This window comes from Crinia signifera, chromosome 9 (assembly GCF_055691185.1).
Source record: "Crinia signifera chromosome 9, ASM5569118v1, whole genome shotgun sequence".
Lineage (NCBI taxonomy): Eukaryota > Metazoa > Chordata > Amphibia > Anura > Myobatrachidae > Crinia > Crinia signifera.
Window position 1 is genome coordinate 26,582,222 of NC_139225.1, and position 14,599 is coordinate 26,596,820.

A 14,599-nucleotide genomic window follows, 5' to 3' on the forward strand; every position below is an offset into this window, starting at 1 on the left:
AAAATGCAGGTGTGGCCGGGCTCACTAAACAAACTCTGTTTATTGCACTCCTGCCCCTCACAGATACCCTATAAAGAAGAAAGCATTTGAAGTTGTGTATCCCCCCTGCTGGGCGTGTGCACTGTTAGGCTGCAGATGCCGGTGATGTCAGACAAAAAAATAAAATATAAAAAAACTTTTTTTTTTAACCGCAGAAATGACACCGGGGTGCGAGCAGCCAGTCGCAGGGAGCAGACTTTCCCAGCCTCTGGCTATTTTCTTCTTCCCATTTTGACATTTTGCTATCTTTCATCACAACAAAACTTCAAAGGGACCCCTAACCTGGTTCACAAATTTATAGCAACCCCCCCCCACCCCCCACTCGCCCCTCTTCTTTCCTGTCTGAAAATGAAATGGGGCCTGATCCTTTCCATTGTGGACATGATGCCCCGGGCCTGTGGTCGTTACAGAAGATTTATAGCAATCTGCAGCTTCTTAAATACATTGGTTTAGAGTATCAGCTCTGTGGTTCATAATCCCTATACTGTACACGCATTCCGCACATTGCAAAAAGAAAACATGACTTCATATTATAAATATCTCTCAGTTCTTCTCTTCCCTCCACCTCTCCACCATGTCACAGAAATGGTCGATTCGTTGGAACTCTCCAGAGTGATCTAGAACCAATTCTGGAATAGTTGGGACCGATGACATGGCAATTATCCTGCTGGAATTTGCCATCGTTCTGGGGTTACATGAAGTGCATGAAAGGCTGCGAAGCGTCACCAAGAACAGCGACGTAGCAGTGACCGGTTAATGACATGGTTAGGTGGACCAGCGGACCCAACCCAAGTGACGTGACATTATGGAACCACCACCATTCCGAATGGTGCCTTGATGACCAGTGGGGTCCATGGCCTCATGAGGTCTGTGCCACACCTGAACCCTACCATCAGCCCAAAACAACTGCAACCGTGACTTATCGGACCACCATTTTCTATTATCGCCTAAGAACGGGCCCGCAAAGCATTTCCACAGAGGCTCATTACAAATGATCGGATTTATGGAAAAGTAATTTAGCCCCCATCCTAGGGATGGCAGACATAGAGGGGCATAGCTGCCAACCTTCCTGCATTCTGCAGGAGACTCCCTCAAATAGCAGCAATCTCCCTCTCTCCCTCATTAGTCTAGCAATCTCCCTCATTTCACCTAGCCCACATTACACTGTTACATCATAGTTACCTCCCCTCCTGCATTCTGCAGGAGACTCCCTGACATAGCAGCAATCTCCCTCTCTCCCTCATTAGTCTAGCAATCTCCCTCATTTCACCTAGCCCACATTACACGGTTCCATTTTTTTGGGGAAAAAAAAAAGGAATGAGAGATAGATACATTTACATTGAATCATCAGCACCATTTCCGAACACTTTACCAAGTATAGTATCTCTTACTAACTGCTTTGGAGCTCATCTACATTTGGATATGAGTCATTTTAAAAGATTCCTCTCAGATGTAGCAGTACACACCCACGCTTCTAGGGGCCACGTTCACAATCTCTTTTCACAATCTCTCCATATATGGAACTAGCCACGCCCTTTGGGAGGACCATGACATGCCCCCTCAATGGGGCGCTTTGAAAAATTCTATTACCAACTATAATCTCCCTGAAACTAGTTTTCAAAAGTAGGCAAGTATGTGGAGGGGCGACACTCAATGTAAAATTGATTAAGAGACGGTTGCAAAGCTCATTTATTTTTGCAAATATCCGATATGCGGCCGATGCTGAAATGATATATTGAGGGTGATTCAACACCGCTCGGTAAGCAGTGGTCATTTGCTGATTATCAAGCGGCTTAATGTCGCATTACCCCGCCCCCCCACGCCGAAACCCATTGGTACCATGTGAAGGAATATGTTCACAAACACATCCCCTCGCAAGCATTCGCTAGCAGGAGAAAATATTCATTTCTGTAGGTAAGGGGGGTCATTCAGGTGCGGCTGCACCTGTGAAATCATGTACAAAGTACCCATTGTGCGATGTTGGAATCAGGACGGCAACAGACTGAAATGACGCCATTCACAAAATGACCTTTTATTTTCCTGTTGTATTTACAAACATTGGTAATGAAGGGGTGCGCCCGTTGTTTAACCCGTGTGCTGGATGCCACTGAACTCATTGCAGCTGCTGGGACCTGCGCTAAGGAACCTTATACATTCCATCTGCCATGTTTATTACAGTAATACGTCAAGTCAGGTGACACATTTATATTCTTAGTGCTGTGCAGGCCTGGTTGTCTACGCAGTTATCACTGGTGTTTACCTTGTGGCCAAATACTTTCTCTTTCAGCAAAACTATACCCAAGGCTGGTTCCGGGATGTTATCCCTCTTCCTTATCTAGGGTTACATGCCAGGGAGGACGAGCATGTACAAACAGGGGCAGTGCTGCCACATAACTATCGCGGTACATTCCGTATACACGCAGCATTGCAGGTGATGCAAACACAGAGGTTCCGTCACTATAAAACAATTAGATTCCTCGATGACGACAGTCACATTTTTCACATTTTTCTCTGGAATTAGACATAGGTTTAAATGTATTTACTTAGTGTTAAGGGTCAAGCAGCATTGTTACAGGTACCCAGGCTGCTGTCTGTATGGTTCGAACATGTTTGTTGACATCTCCAGCTCACAAGTAGATAGGTTAGGAAAACAAAAACATTTTTTCCTAATGTTAAGCTACAACAAATCATTGTCTAAAGGTCCGTACACACTGTGCCATATGCGGCTCCGCAGATATCGTTGCTGATAACGGCGGTGCCCAAAAAACTATGACCCGTGGGACCCCTGCCGAACATGCAGTCGCTGACGATATCATCAGATTGGACTGCATGTTCAGACGACTGGGCATGGATCATTAACGATATACTGGTTATGTATGTGTACGATGATATGATTAATGACATCGCTATCGTGTATATCGTTCAATACAAACATATAGGCCCTTATTCAGATCTGATCGCAGTACAAATTTGTTCTCAAAATGGGCAAAAAACTGTGTGCACTGCAGGTGGGGCAGATGTAACATGTGCAGAGAGAGTTAAATTTGGGTGGGATGTGTTGAAACTGAAATCTAAATTGCAGTGTCAAAATAATGCAGCCAGTATTTACCCTGCACAGAAACAAAATTACTCCCGCAAATCTAACTCTCTCTGCACATGTTACATCTGCCCCACCTGCAGTGTGCATGGTTTTGACCATTTTGAGAACAAATTTGCATTGCGATCAGATCTGAATAAGGGCCATAGTGTGTCCCCTGCTTTAGAGGCTACATCTATTTTCATAGTCAAAAAGAAAACACTAGAACCTAGGGTATACATACGATATCCTGGTGCTCAGTGTGTCGGCAATCAAAAGATCAACCCTGGCATGCCGACACAAAGCATCCCGACAGGGGCTCCGTTAGGAACTGAACCCTCCCCTTCTAACAGCAGCCTAACCCCCCCCCCCCCCCATTTCCCTGTAGCTTGACCTAGATCTATCATATTCTAGGATGCAACAGAGACATTACAGACAGATCCGATTGGTTGCTACGGGCAACACCACCTCTTTTCATTTTTAGAAGCTTTAGTAAATTTACTTCATAGAGAGGAGAAGAGAAGAAAGATGGATGTCAGGTAGCAGGAGGCAAAGAAAACCCTCTGGGGAACTAATAATCCCCCGTATCCTGGAGTTAAATATACCAGGGATACATGGAATATATAGTAATTCGGTGGACAGTACAGTAACACTCTCCCCATTTACATGTTCCCTGTGATGTATACATTAATCATACATGGCACCCTTTGATCTTATCTCCTCCCTGGGGCGGTGGGTTATGATAATGTGACGGAATGTAGTGGATACTCAGTGCTCACAGGCGGTGCTGCCACTCATACTCAGGGCTGGGGCCTGGCCTTCATCAGGCTGCCAGGAAATCTGGAAAACATGAATGTCAGTGTGTCCGTGTGATCAGGGCAGGATTTCCGCTTTACAGTCTCTGTTCTAGGTAAGACCCATATATACAGGGCTGGGCAACACCGGCCCTCCAGATGTTAATGAACTACACATCCCAGGATGTTTTGCTATGTGGCCATGCTGAAACTGATGCAAGGCATCCTGGGATGTGTAGTTCATTAACATCTGGAGGGCCGGTGTTGCCCAGCCCTGCATATATATATATATATATTATATTATTATTTGTAGCTGGTAAACAGCAAAAGTAAGGAAGGTTACAGCATTGCAGCATACAGGTGTCACAGCATAGTACAAACACTCCAGAAAGATACAGTGGTCCCTACCATAGCCCACACCGGGCCTATCCACCATCAGGAACACTTCGATCAGGAGAGCACAGGTGCTGCTACACAGCTCAACCCTGATCACATATCAGTTTCCCTGATATTTCCATTATTTTCATGTAGAGGTATGTTGTTTCTGCCTATATATATATAATATATATATATATATATATATATATATATAAAAAAATTATCCCAAAATGTGCTACAGATAAGAAAAAGCAGCTCCTCTAAAAGAATCCCATTAGAAAGGATACAAAAGACAAGAAATAAAACAATAAAGATTCAGAGGGTGCTAATATAAACCTTAATGGTGTACATATAATAAAAGTACCAGGTATTTTTCCATTTTTTATTCAAATCTGGTCACAAAGAATGAATAAAATCTCAATGAATACGCTGTCAGCTTGTTAACATCAGTTTTGATGGTAATGATCCGCCGAGCAGAAGTTGACAGATTAACGGCAATCAGATCATCCGAAATAGGAAACCCTAGGCACATCTCATATGCAGATATATAGGCGCATTACAGCACACAGAAGGAAAGCCGAAGCATTTCTCTGCGTTTAAATATAATCCTCTATGTCATCAAGTGTCATGGTATGGGCTACTTGCTGCGATTATACACTGTGATATATCATTCCTTACAGATGTTGTATAACGCAGGAGATGGAGATCCCAGAATGCCTCAGGGTGACAAGCTGGAAATGGGATCACCAAATACTGTAATTATTACATATTACAATCACTTACGCAGCATGGCTGTATTCCCTGGAAACAGCCATACAGGACAGAAAAGAGCAGGCAATGGTAGATCCAAACGACTTCTGTGCTACTAGGAGTTCCCCGCAGAGATGCATACAGGTGTCTCAGTTTCCCTCGGAAGCATGTGCAACGTGACAAGACGTGGACTGTGCATCAGCCTCAGATAATCCTTGTCGCGTTTACCTGTTCGCTCGGCTGCCTGAATCAGGCCCACTGTCATCTAATATGTCTATTGTGTGTCAGCATAAAAAACACAAAGATAACAAATGCGGCTTCACTAGTATATTAGTGGTACTTGTGTAGTTTCACGGCGCCACTTGATCGCATGCGATTTACTATCCATTTCATACCCCCACTATCCACTAGGGCAGTGGTTCCCAACCTGGGGTACTAGTACCCCTGGGGGTACTCTGCAGACCAGTTGGGGGTACTTGAAAATAATATTGGTAATGGCGGAAGAAGAAGTCTCCAGGATAAGTGTCCCATTGCCATGGAGACGAATCACGTGACATCACTTCCGGTTCTGTCTGCATCGTCATTAGAGTCTTATGTTTTTGCCCGATCAGCAATCCACTGGGAGCTACCTGCACTGCCACAGGTGGAGGAAGCAGTGGCATTAATCTTACAGGCATTAGCAGGAACCCCGGAGACAGTACACAGCCAGAGGCCAGACACAGAGGGACTCAATTCCTGACCACACACTACTCCTCAGCAGTAGCGTAAGTTTGTCCCAGTTGCCTGGAGGCAAGATGTGTATTGCTGCCCCCCCCCCCCCCCCCCCGATACACACACAAACCTTACCGGTATATAAAGTATAAACTGTATATACTGTATGTCTGTTATGAAATATAACACATATATATATATATATATAAATAGAGAGAGAGAGAGAGAGAGAGAACACATATTTCAGAACTCAGAAGTCTTATCAATGGCTTATCAATTAATGAATTTAAAATTGCAGGGGAGGAGAGGTGCCCCCTTGGGAGCAGGAGCCCGGCGGCAGATGACTCCATTGCCTCCCAGAGTTCTGACACTGCTCCTCAGCTTCTTCTTAATATAAGGACACACATACCGCTCACTTCCACTCCACTTGTAAGTACTGTGGTTAGTTCAAATTGAGAGGAGGGGGTATTTATAAATGAAAAGCCTAATCAAAGGGTACGGGAGAGAAAAAAGGTTGGGAACCACTGCACTAGGGCATGGAGCTGACTTTAAGTAGTGTGGCGAGCGCAGCGAGCCACCGAGCCCGAAGCGTGACGAGCGCAGCGAGCCCCGCGAGGGGACACTTTGTTTCACAGCGACTCATGATATCGCATGCCATTTGCATGCAATTCCGTGGAATACATTCCGTGTCCGCTCGCCACGCTTCGGGCTCGGTGGCGCGCTGCGCTTGCCACGCTATATATTTAGATATAAGAGATTTTTCCGGATTTTGGAACATATTTTTTTCCATACTTATCCGGTCCCCTGGTGGTGCCCCGATAGTCCCGACATCCATGGTGTCCTCCGACGTCCACAGCAGCCTTCAGGATCCCCTTCAGCAGCATCTCCGGTACAAGGTTGTCACCGGCGCGCCTGCGCACTCGCGCAGTGCACCCCTGGGTCCAGAAATGCCGCTGAAGAGCATCCTGAAGGCCGGGGATGAGGTAAGTATGAAAAAAAAGGGTGGTAGTGGTGGTGGTGGGGAACCCCCCCCCACAGTTTTTCGGAATATTTGGAGTTTTGAAATACACGGATAAGGGAGACCCCACCTGTATTACAACAATAACTAAAAATTTAGAATTCTATAATAAATATACAGGCTTATATATAATACAACCATATTATTATTATTATGAATAGTATATAATATTCCATTTTGAATGAGCTATTATATATTTGCTTACATTTATAATTCTGTTCCTGCAGGTACATGTGTAGTAACCAGACACACTCAGGCCTGTCCGTTCATATCTGCACTAATACCCTGCTCACCTCTGCAGAGCATTGCCTCACCCCCAACACTCACTTGCAGAAATCATCCTTACAGAGTAGGAAATGTGACAGTTCTAGCTATGATACTCCTTGGAACAGGCATATTTGTATTTATTAATAGGTAACACCTCCTGCTTAAATCCCCAAAAGTCAGAAGGATACTCAATCCCCGCTCTGCAGTCTGCATTCATACTGAATATCGAGATCAAGCGAGCATCTGCCCTTCTGCCCTCCTGGAGCTCGCCTCAATACACATACGCCCACCATCGGACCCCTTCTGAAGGAGGGGGCCCGAACGGACGAGAATAACCCCCTTTATAGCCTCAGTGTAGGCTTTAATATATCTCTCCGTTGAGTTCTTTGGGACAGTTCTCCTGAAATGATATGCAGAATTGATGGCACTTTCCCATTATAGGTGCCACCTATCTCAGATGGTCTAAACGCGAGGGGTCAATAAACATACAGTATATGTAGAAGCAGTAACATGTTTCCGTTGACCTTGAAGTCCGGAATCTAAGGTCACTGTAAAAGTGCATTAGGTGCATCACATACCTCTTCCACGGCTGACTGAGCGGCAGAATTGCGCCCCTCTCCCACGGTCGGGGTCTCTCCCGCAGCCAACTGCACAAGAGAGAGAGAGAGAGAGAGGGGGATAAAATGCAGTACCGGCAACCCTAGACAGGCCCCTGGTGAATTAGCATAGACCCTTCTCAGGGGCCCGTGTGTGAGGCCGACATGTTGGGAACAGGTGTGCAAGTGTGTGGCGGTATTCAGAGGTGAGGAATTTGGGTTGAGTGAGAGTTTCGGGTCAGTGGGATGCAGATATTCCTAGTTATGGCGAATAGCAACATTCCTACAGTACATGGATGACGTGTAGCCTTCTGGGGACTAGGGGTATCATTATTTGTGCAATATATTTGGACTATGACATGTAACGTTATTAACTTTGCTACAAACTTTGAGTAAAGTCGTTCTTTATTATAAAAAGAAACATTGCTTCCATGCAGCCCCCTATGGAGCAGTGTAGTACATAGGTTATAAACAGGGCTATTTTTCAGCAGGCTCCAGCAGGAACTGAGGCCCTTATTCTAGTTCACTCTGACAAAATATTTCTTAGATGGACAAAACCATGTGCACTGCAGGTGAGGCAGCTCCAGAGGGTTTCCCATAGCAACCAATCAGATACTATCTATTATCTTCTAGAAGGTGATAAGGAAATTAGTAGATTCTGATTGGTTGTTACCATGTTACCGGAGCACCGGGGTGACAGGAGAGAAGTGGGGAAACAGCAGACTGCGGGCCTGACAAAGCATTACCAGTTAGGAGAAAAAACAAGGGGGTGGTTGGGCACTGTGTGGGAGTGTCCACCAAGGGGCGCTGAAATGAGCAAGGCAGCTGCACTAGCGGGTTAGTTAGACCCGATCAAAGACAAGAAAAAACAGGGTATCAGAACGAAGTTCTGTGGCAGCGCTGGGTGAAATATTGTAGTACAATTAATTAAGAGATTGGATGATCTGTACAGATATTTTTATTAAATTGGACAATCTGTCCATATATAAAATGAATATGCAAAAATTAGCATGTACATACACTATAAAATTACAACAATGAAAAAATAATAAAAATAAAATATATAAAGGACACTCTGCCTGCTGGTTTTCATGTATACATGATTGCAATTGGTATTGGGTATCTGGTATAGTTACCAATCCTGATGACAGGAAAATGTTCCAGATTTCAGTATTGAGGGATTTGGTCGATAGGGCCCCAATGGGCTGGTGAGATGGTATAGGTGGTGCTGGACCGCACAGCCAACATCACTGGCTGTGCGGTCCAGCACCACCTATACCATCTCACCAGCCCATTGGGGCCCTATCGACCAAATCCCTCAATACTGAAATCTGGAACATTTTCCTGTCATCAGGATTGGTAACTATACCAGATACCCAATACCAATTGCAATCATGTATACATGAAAACCAGCAGGCAGAGTGTCCTTTATATATTTTATTTTTATTATTTTTTCATTGTTGTAATTTTATAGTGTATGTACATGCTAATTTTTGCATATTCATTTTATATATGGACAGATTGTCCAATTTAATAAAAATATCTGTACAGATCATCCAATCTCTTAATTAATTGTACTACAATATTTCACCCAGCGCTGCCACAGAACTTCGTTCTGATACCCTGTTTTTTCTTACCAGTTAGGAGCCCTATATTATGTGTCTGGGCATTGGCTAAATGTTACTACTGACTACTAAATACTGACCCCCCCAATCCCAGCTGCCCCCACCCCCCCTCCCCAGGGTCACATGCACAAGGTGGACACAAACAAAAGAACAAAGGTTGGCGTGGGAAATGTTTTACACTTTTGGTGAAGTCGATGCCAATGTCAATCTGTCACTTTCAGTCCCTGGGGCATATGTCCTAAGCCTTGGAGAGAGATACATTTCATAAAGATAAAGAACCAGCCAATCAGCCCCTAACTGCCATTTTCCAAATACAGCCTGCTGATTGGTCGGTACTTTATCTCTCTGCAAGGCTTAATACATGTCCTTGTTCTGTCCAGCGCATGAGCAGCTCGCAGATACCAACTGGATTATGCGCCTGCCTTGGATTGGCGCTGCGTCGTTACCTTGGGATCCGGGCGTTTCCGGCGCTCACTCGCAGACAGATTATAAAACTCTTCGGCTTGGAAACTGCTGAGACAAGTCTGGTTGTAGTCGGTGCAGTAACGTCGGGCAGCCCCTGAATCTCCCATCACAAAGACCAGCTGCTGGAAGGACCCCTACAGACAGAGAAAACAGAATGACGTTGCTATACCATCCCTGCACTACAGTGTTATTCAGTGCGTACAAACAACGCAAGTCGTACGGTATTCTAAAAGTGACTTTGTGGAACCCTGATTAAGGGGGAGATTTATCAAAGCTTTTAGAGATAGAGTAGAGAGAGATAAACTATCAACCAATCAGCTCCTGACATTTTTCAAACACAGCCTGTAATATGACAGGTTGGCGATGACTGTCTGGTACTTTATCTCTCTTCAAGCAATCATTGTTGTAACCTATATACAAAGTCAGTGGCGGAATGTGTGGTTGGTGAGCCCAGGTGCAAAATATAATTTGGTCACCCCCTCCTCCACCCCGTCACAATCCGCAACACAGCCATGGTTGACAGGGAGAGGCAGAGGGTGACAGTGAAAAACAGTGGGTTAGAGGGAGAGGCAGAGGGTGACAAGGAAAAACAGTGGGTGACAGGGAGAGGCAGAGGGTGACAGAGAGAGTCAGAGGGTGACAGAGAGAGGCAGAGGGTGAGAGAGAGAGGCAGAGGGTGACAGAGAGAGGCGGAGGGTGACATGGAGAGGCAGAATATGGCAGGGAGAGGCAGAGGATGACAGGAAGAGGCAGAGGATGACATGGAGTGGCATAGGGTGACAGGGAATAACAGTGGGTGACAGGGAGAGGCTGAGGATGACAGGGAGAAGCAGAGGGTGACTGGGAGAAGCAGAGGGAGGTAGTGTGCGACAGGAAGATGGTGTCAGGGGCAGCAGTGGACCTCTTATTCCTCAAGGGCCCCGATGCACTGCACCTGCTGCAGCAATGGTACTTCTGCCCCTGCATAAAGCAACAAGAGTCCCAGGAAAGTGCTGCACAAAGCAACACGTCAGCAGCACAAATCAGACACACAGAACCCGCACAGCGACGTCATGTTACTGCTCTCTTTGATGTGGATTCTGCAGCATTCCTGCGACATGCCCGGCGCTGCGGAGAATGTAAATAGGACTATTTTCCTAGAAAGTAATTAGGTGCATAGAACCTGCCTGTGTCATATTATATCTATGTGCAGGGACAGGAGACATCTGTGAGGGAATGGATGAGGCCCGGTGTCTGCTGTCCTGTCTATATACAGTTACAGAGTCAGATTCCCATAATATACTGCAGATTCTCAGCTTCACAACTTGGCCATACAATAGTGCGATCAGGGTGCATGTGTTTAACCTCCGATTCCGATCCAATGCGCGGGTCTGTGCATATTGGATGGGAGCCGGAGATCGCAAGGGCTGCCATGAAGATACATCGGATGGCTGGGATCACATATGATACATCGTATGCAAAGGGACCACATATGAGGCCTCTGAGCTGCGCTGGGGATCTCGTGTGAAAATGGATGTGCACACTCACAAATCCATTTGCATGCGAGCGCACGGCCATAAAATCTCCGACCATTGAATTATTTTTTAGGTGTCCGCAAATCAAGTCTTTTATTTGCTTCATTAGTGTCCAAGAACATGGCGGCGCTGATGTGTTTGTGTGGAGGGGGACGACACTAAACAGGGCATATAATGGGCATCACAGTTAGTTATCATTATAAATAAATAAGAGATTGCGAAGTCATATTTGGCTTAGTACATCAGAGGGTATATTTTACTTACCTTAAAGGGGACCTCATAAGGGTCAATAAGACCGCCGAGCATCAATATCCCATCAGTTTTGACCCCCAGCCCTAAAAAGTTAGACCAAGGGAGCATTTCGACCAGTTTGCAGTCCACGTAGAGTGCCACGCCTTTGGCGGAGATAGCGATCGCCACCCGATGCCATTTTCCATCAGTGAGGGAAGAGAGCGGAAATCTGTCGGGATAAAGGACAACTGAGACCGAATAATGGCATTACAACGTTATGCTAATAAGCCCCACTGCCGCATGCATGCGCAGTAGGTGAGGGTGGCCTGTACTACCTTACATTACCTGTAATGCCACAGCAGTTAGGTATTGACTGACAACAGTATTCAGAAGTTGCTCACCACTCGCTTCCACATTTCCTGGAAAGTCCATTTCTCATTACCTTGTCACTGACTTTAATCTACAACCTGCCCTGCAGCAATGCATGTTAACGGTTCCTTACCATATACAGATAATGCTTAGACATGGATTTTTGTTGTTCTAGAATCTTATAGTACAGATAATATGAGGACAGAGGATATGAAGTCTCACTCACTCATAGTGTCCGCAACGGCTGGATATGAATATTAAGGCGCTGGGGTTAATTCGGATCTGAAACAGCACCTGGCCATGCAGACTCAGGATACTGACGATATTCGTGTTGTCTTGCAGAGACGTGCGCAGCCTCATCAGCACTGAAAGCTCGTCCGCAAAACTACAGGAAGGGAGGAAGCACAACAAAGGGTTAAACATGGCAGCAGGAAGTACAGCAGGAAAAAAGTAGTACAGGATTCTTATCATCCTCAAGGAAAGTGTACTGATGCTCAAGCAATACTGGGGCCCTGCTTATGTCGCTCATCGCTGCATCGGGATACAGTCACTAGGTCTACAAGTATCGGGTCGACAAGTATTAAGGTCGACATGCAGGAAGGTCAACGGTCAAAAGGTCGACATGGGGTTTTTCACCTTTTTGGTACTTATATGTTAGTTGGGCGCCCACTATAATTAGTACGCTCATACCCCCACTATCCATGTCGGCATGGAGTTGATTTTATATAGTGTGGTGCAGTGAGCCACCGAGCCCGAAGCAAGGCGAGTGTAGCGAGCCGTGCGAGGGGACGCAGAAAACTAAGCAAATAGATTAGTGGGCGCCCAACTAACATATAAGTACCCACTTTTTTAGCCGACATGTGCCGACACATGCCCTACCATCCACAATGGCGTGGTGGGAGAATAAAATTTGTGCGTGCAGCAAGCCATGCGAGGGGACGTGGTGCTACATTTCAGTGTCCATGTCGACTGTCAAAATTTGGGACAAAAAAATGTGAAAAACCCCATGTCTAACTTTTGACTGTCAACCTTCCCCATGTCGACCTAATGACCTGTCAACCTAACTCATGTCGACGTTCCTGCATGTCAACCTTAATGCATTTCAACTTAATGCTTGTCAACCATCTTGCTGTCTACCCAATGATCCCAACCCGCTGCATCAAACCAGTGACATCACTGCAAAACTTTGTTCCTGAATGCACAAGGCAGGGACTGATTGGATGAGGTAATGGGAGTGGCTATAAAATGTGGGTGTGGCTTGACTGTTCGGGGCATGTCTCAGCATAGGTTAACACAGAGGGGGGTTACTGGTCACCCAGGAAACCTCCCTCCTATTAGCAAATGGCTCAAATTATAGCAATAGTACATAATATGCCGCCAAATCTTGCAATTTAAGTGGCAAAGTGGAGCTGCTGCACATGACCAGTGTAGTAGCTTCTTCTACCAAGTTTGTGGATTTGAGTCCTTAATCAGTGCACTGGACAAGAGAGCAGCTACCGGGCATAAGAGACAGGAGTCTTACCATGAGGTGGGAGAATGCGAGTTCAGAACGTGCAGTACTAGCTCTGTTTATTATAACATCATGCTTATTGTGAATCAGGCTACATGTGTTACCGCCTCGTTTACCTGTCTCCAAACGCCGTCCTGGTAGCGATGCTCAGAGTGGAGTACTGGCCCAAATCTAATGACAGGCAGGAGTGTTCTGTGCTCAGGGAAATGTTAACCAGCTCCTTGGAGTGAAGGGTGAGGGATTCCAGCACATTAATCTCTTCTGTAACTACACAGGAGGAAAGAAAATATTAAACTGTAATTTCAGTTCTCAGTGAGCTGAAGACTGAAAATAACTTTGTGGAAGTTGCTGCAATACCGTATCTGGCCAATGGGTGGCAGCATAGATTCATTGTACCAAAAACTTATTCATGTTCAAAATCAATATACAGATGTATAATTCAGATAATAATAGAAAACTTGGGTCTGAATAATCAAAATAATATTTCCAAGAGAGAGAGAGAAAGAAAGAGAGAGAGAGCGAAAGAAAAAGAGAGAGAGAGAGCGCGAGAGAGAGCAAGAGAGAGTGAGAAAACGTGCACTGTTGGGGGTCCTTGAGGACTGAGGTTGAGAACCACTGTGCTAGATAAATGATAGGCGGAAGCTGATTGGCTACCTCGCCACTTCATCTCCCTCTCACTTTCAACACTTTGATACATCTCCCCTACAATAACGCACTGAGTGTCCACCTCTACTGGATTGGCTGTGCTGCAGCGATGTGGGAGGGGCCATTACAACATAATGTTGCGGTGTCTCTATCACCATGGCGCCGCCTCCCACTGCAATATGCAAAGAATCCCAGAATTTGGCATCATGGCACACACCATCACCATGCCCCTGGGCACTGCCCTCCATGGGGTTCCATGGAATGGGATCATTGGGTAGACGAGCATTAGGTCTACAAGCATTAGGTCACCACTAGGTCGACATGACTGAAGGTCGACATGAAGAAGGGTCATAAGGTCGACATAGGGGTTTTCATAGGTTTTTTTTTTACCCGAATGTCAACACAGTCGACATGGACACTGAATGCAGCACTGCGTCCCCTCACATTGCTCGCCATGCTTCAGGTGCTATTTTGTTGTCCCACTATTCCCTAGTGGGCATGAAATACCGCCTGTCGGCACATGTCGGCTAAAAAAACCCAGTGAAAAACCCCATGTTGACCTTCCCCATGTCGACCTTCCTGTACGTCGACCTTCCTACACATCGACCTAA

At 45.7% G+C, this 14,599-nt stretch overlaps 1 protein-coding gene across 1 annotated transcript in view; it reads right to left on the bottom strand.

Annotated features, from left to right (window-relative positions):
* The window catches only part of LOC146035271 (uncharacterized), a 218,041-nt gene that overhangs the window by 84,773 nt on the left and 118,669 nt on the right, over positions 1-14,599 (bottom strand). Inside the window, exons 2-6 of the mRNA XM_083158626.1 lie at positions 13,460-13,610; positions 12,060-12,218; positions 11,498-11,693; positions 9,701-9,853; positions 7,612-7,680 (exon numbers count right to left, since the gene is read on the bottom strand). Coding sequence (XP_083014752.1) covers positions 7,612-7,680; positions 9,701-9,853; positions 11,498-11,693; positions 12,060-12,218; positions 13,460-13,610 — 728 coding nt within the window. The remainder of the gene's footprint in view (positions 1-7,611; positions 7,681-9,700; positions 9,854-11,497; positions 11,694-12,059; positions 12,219-13,459; positions 13,611-14,599) is intronic.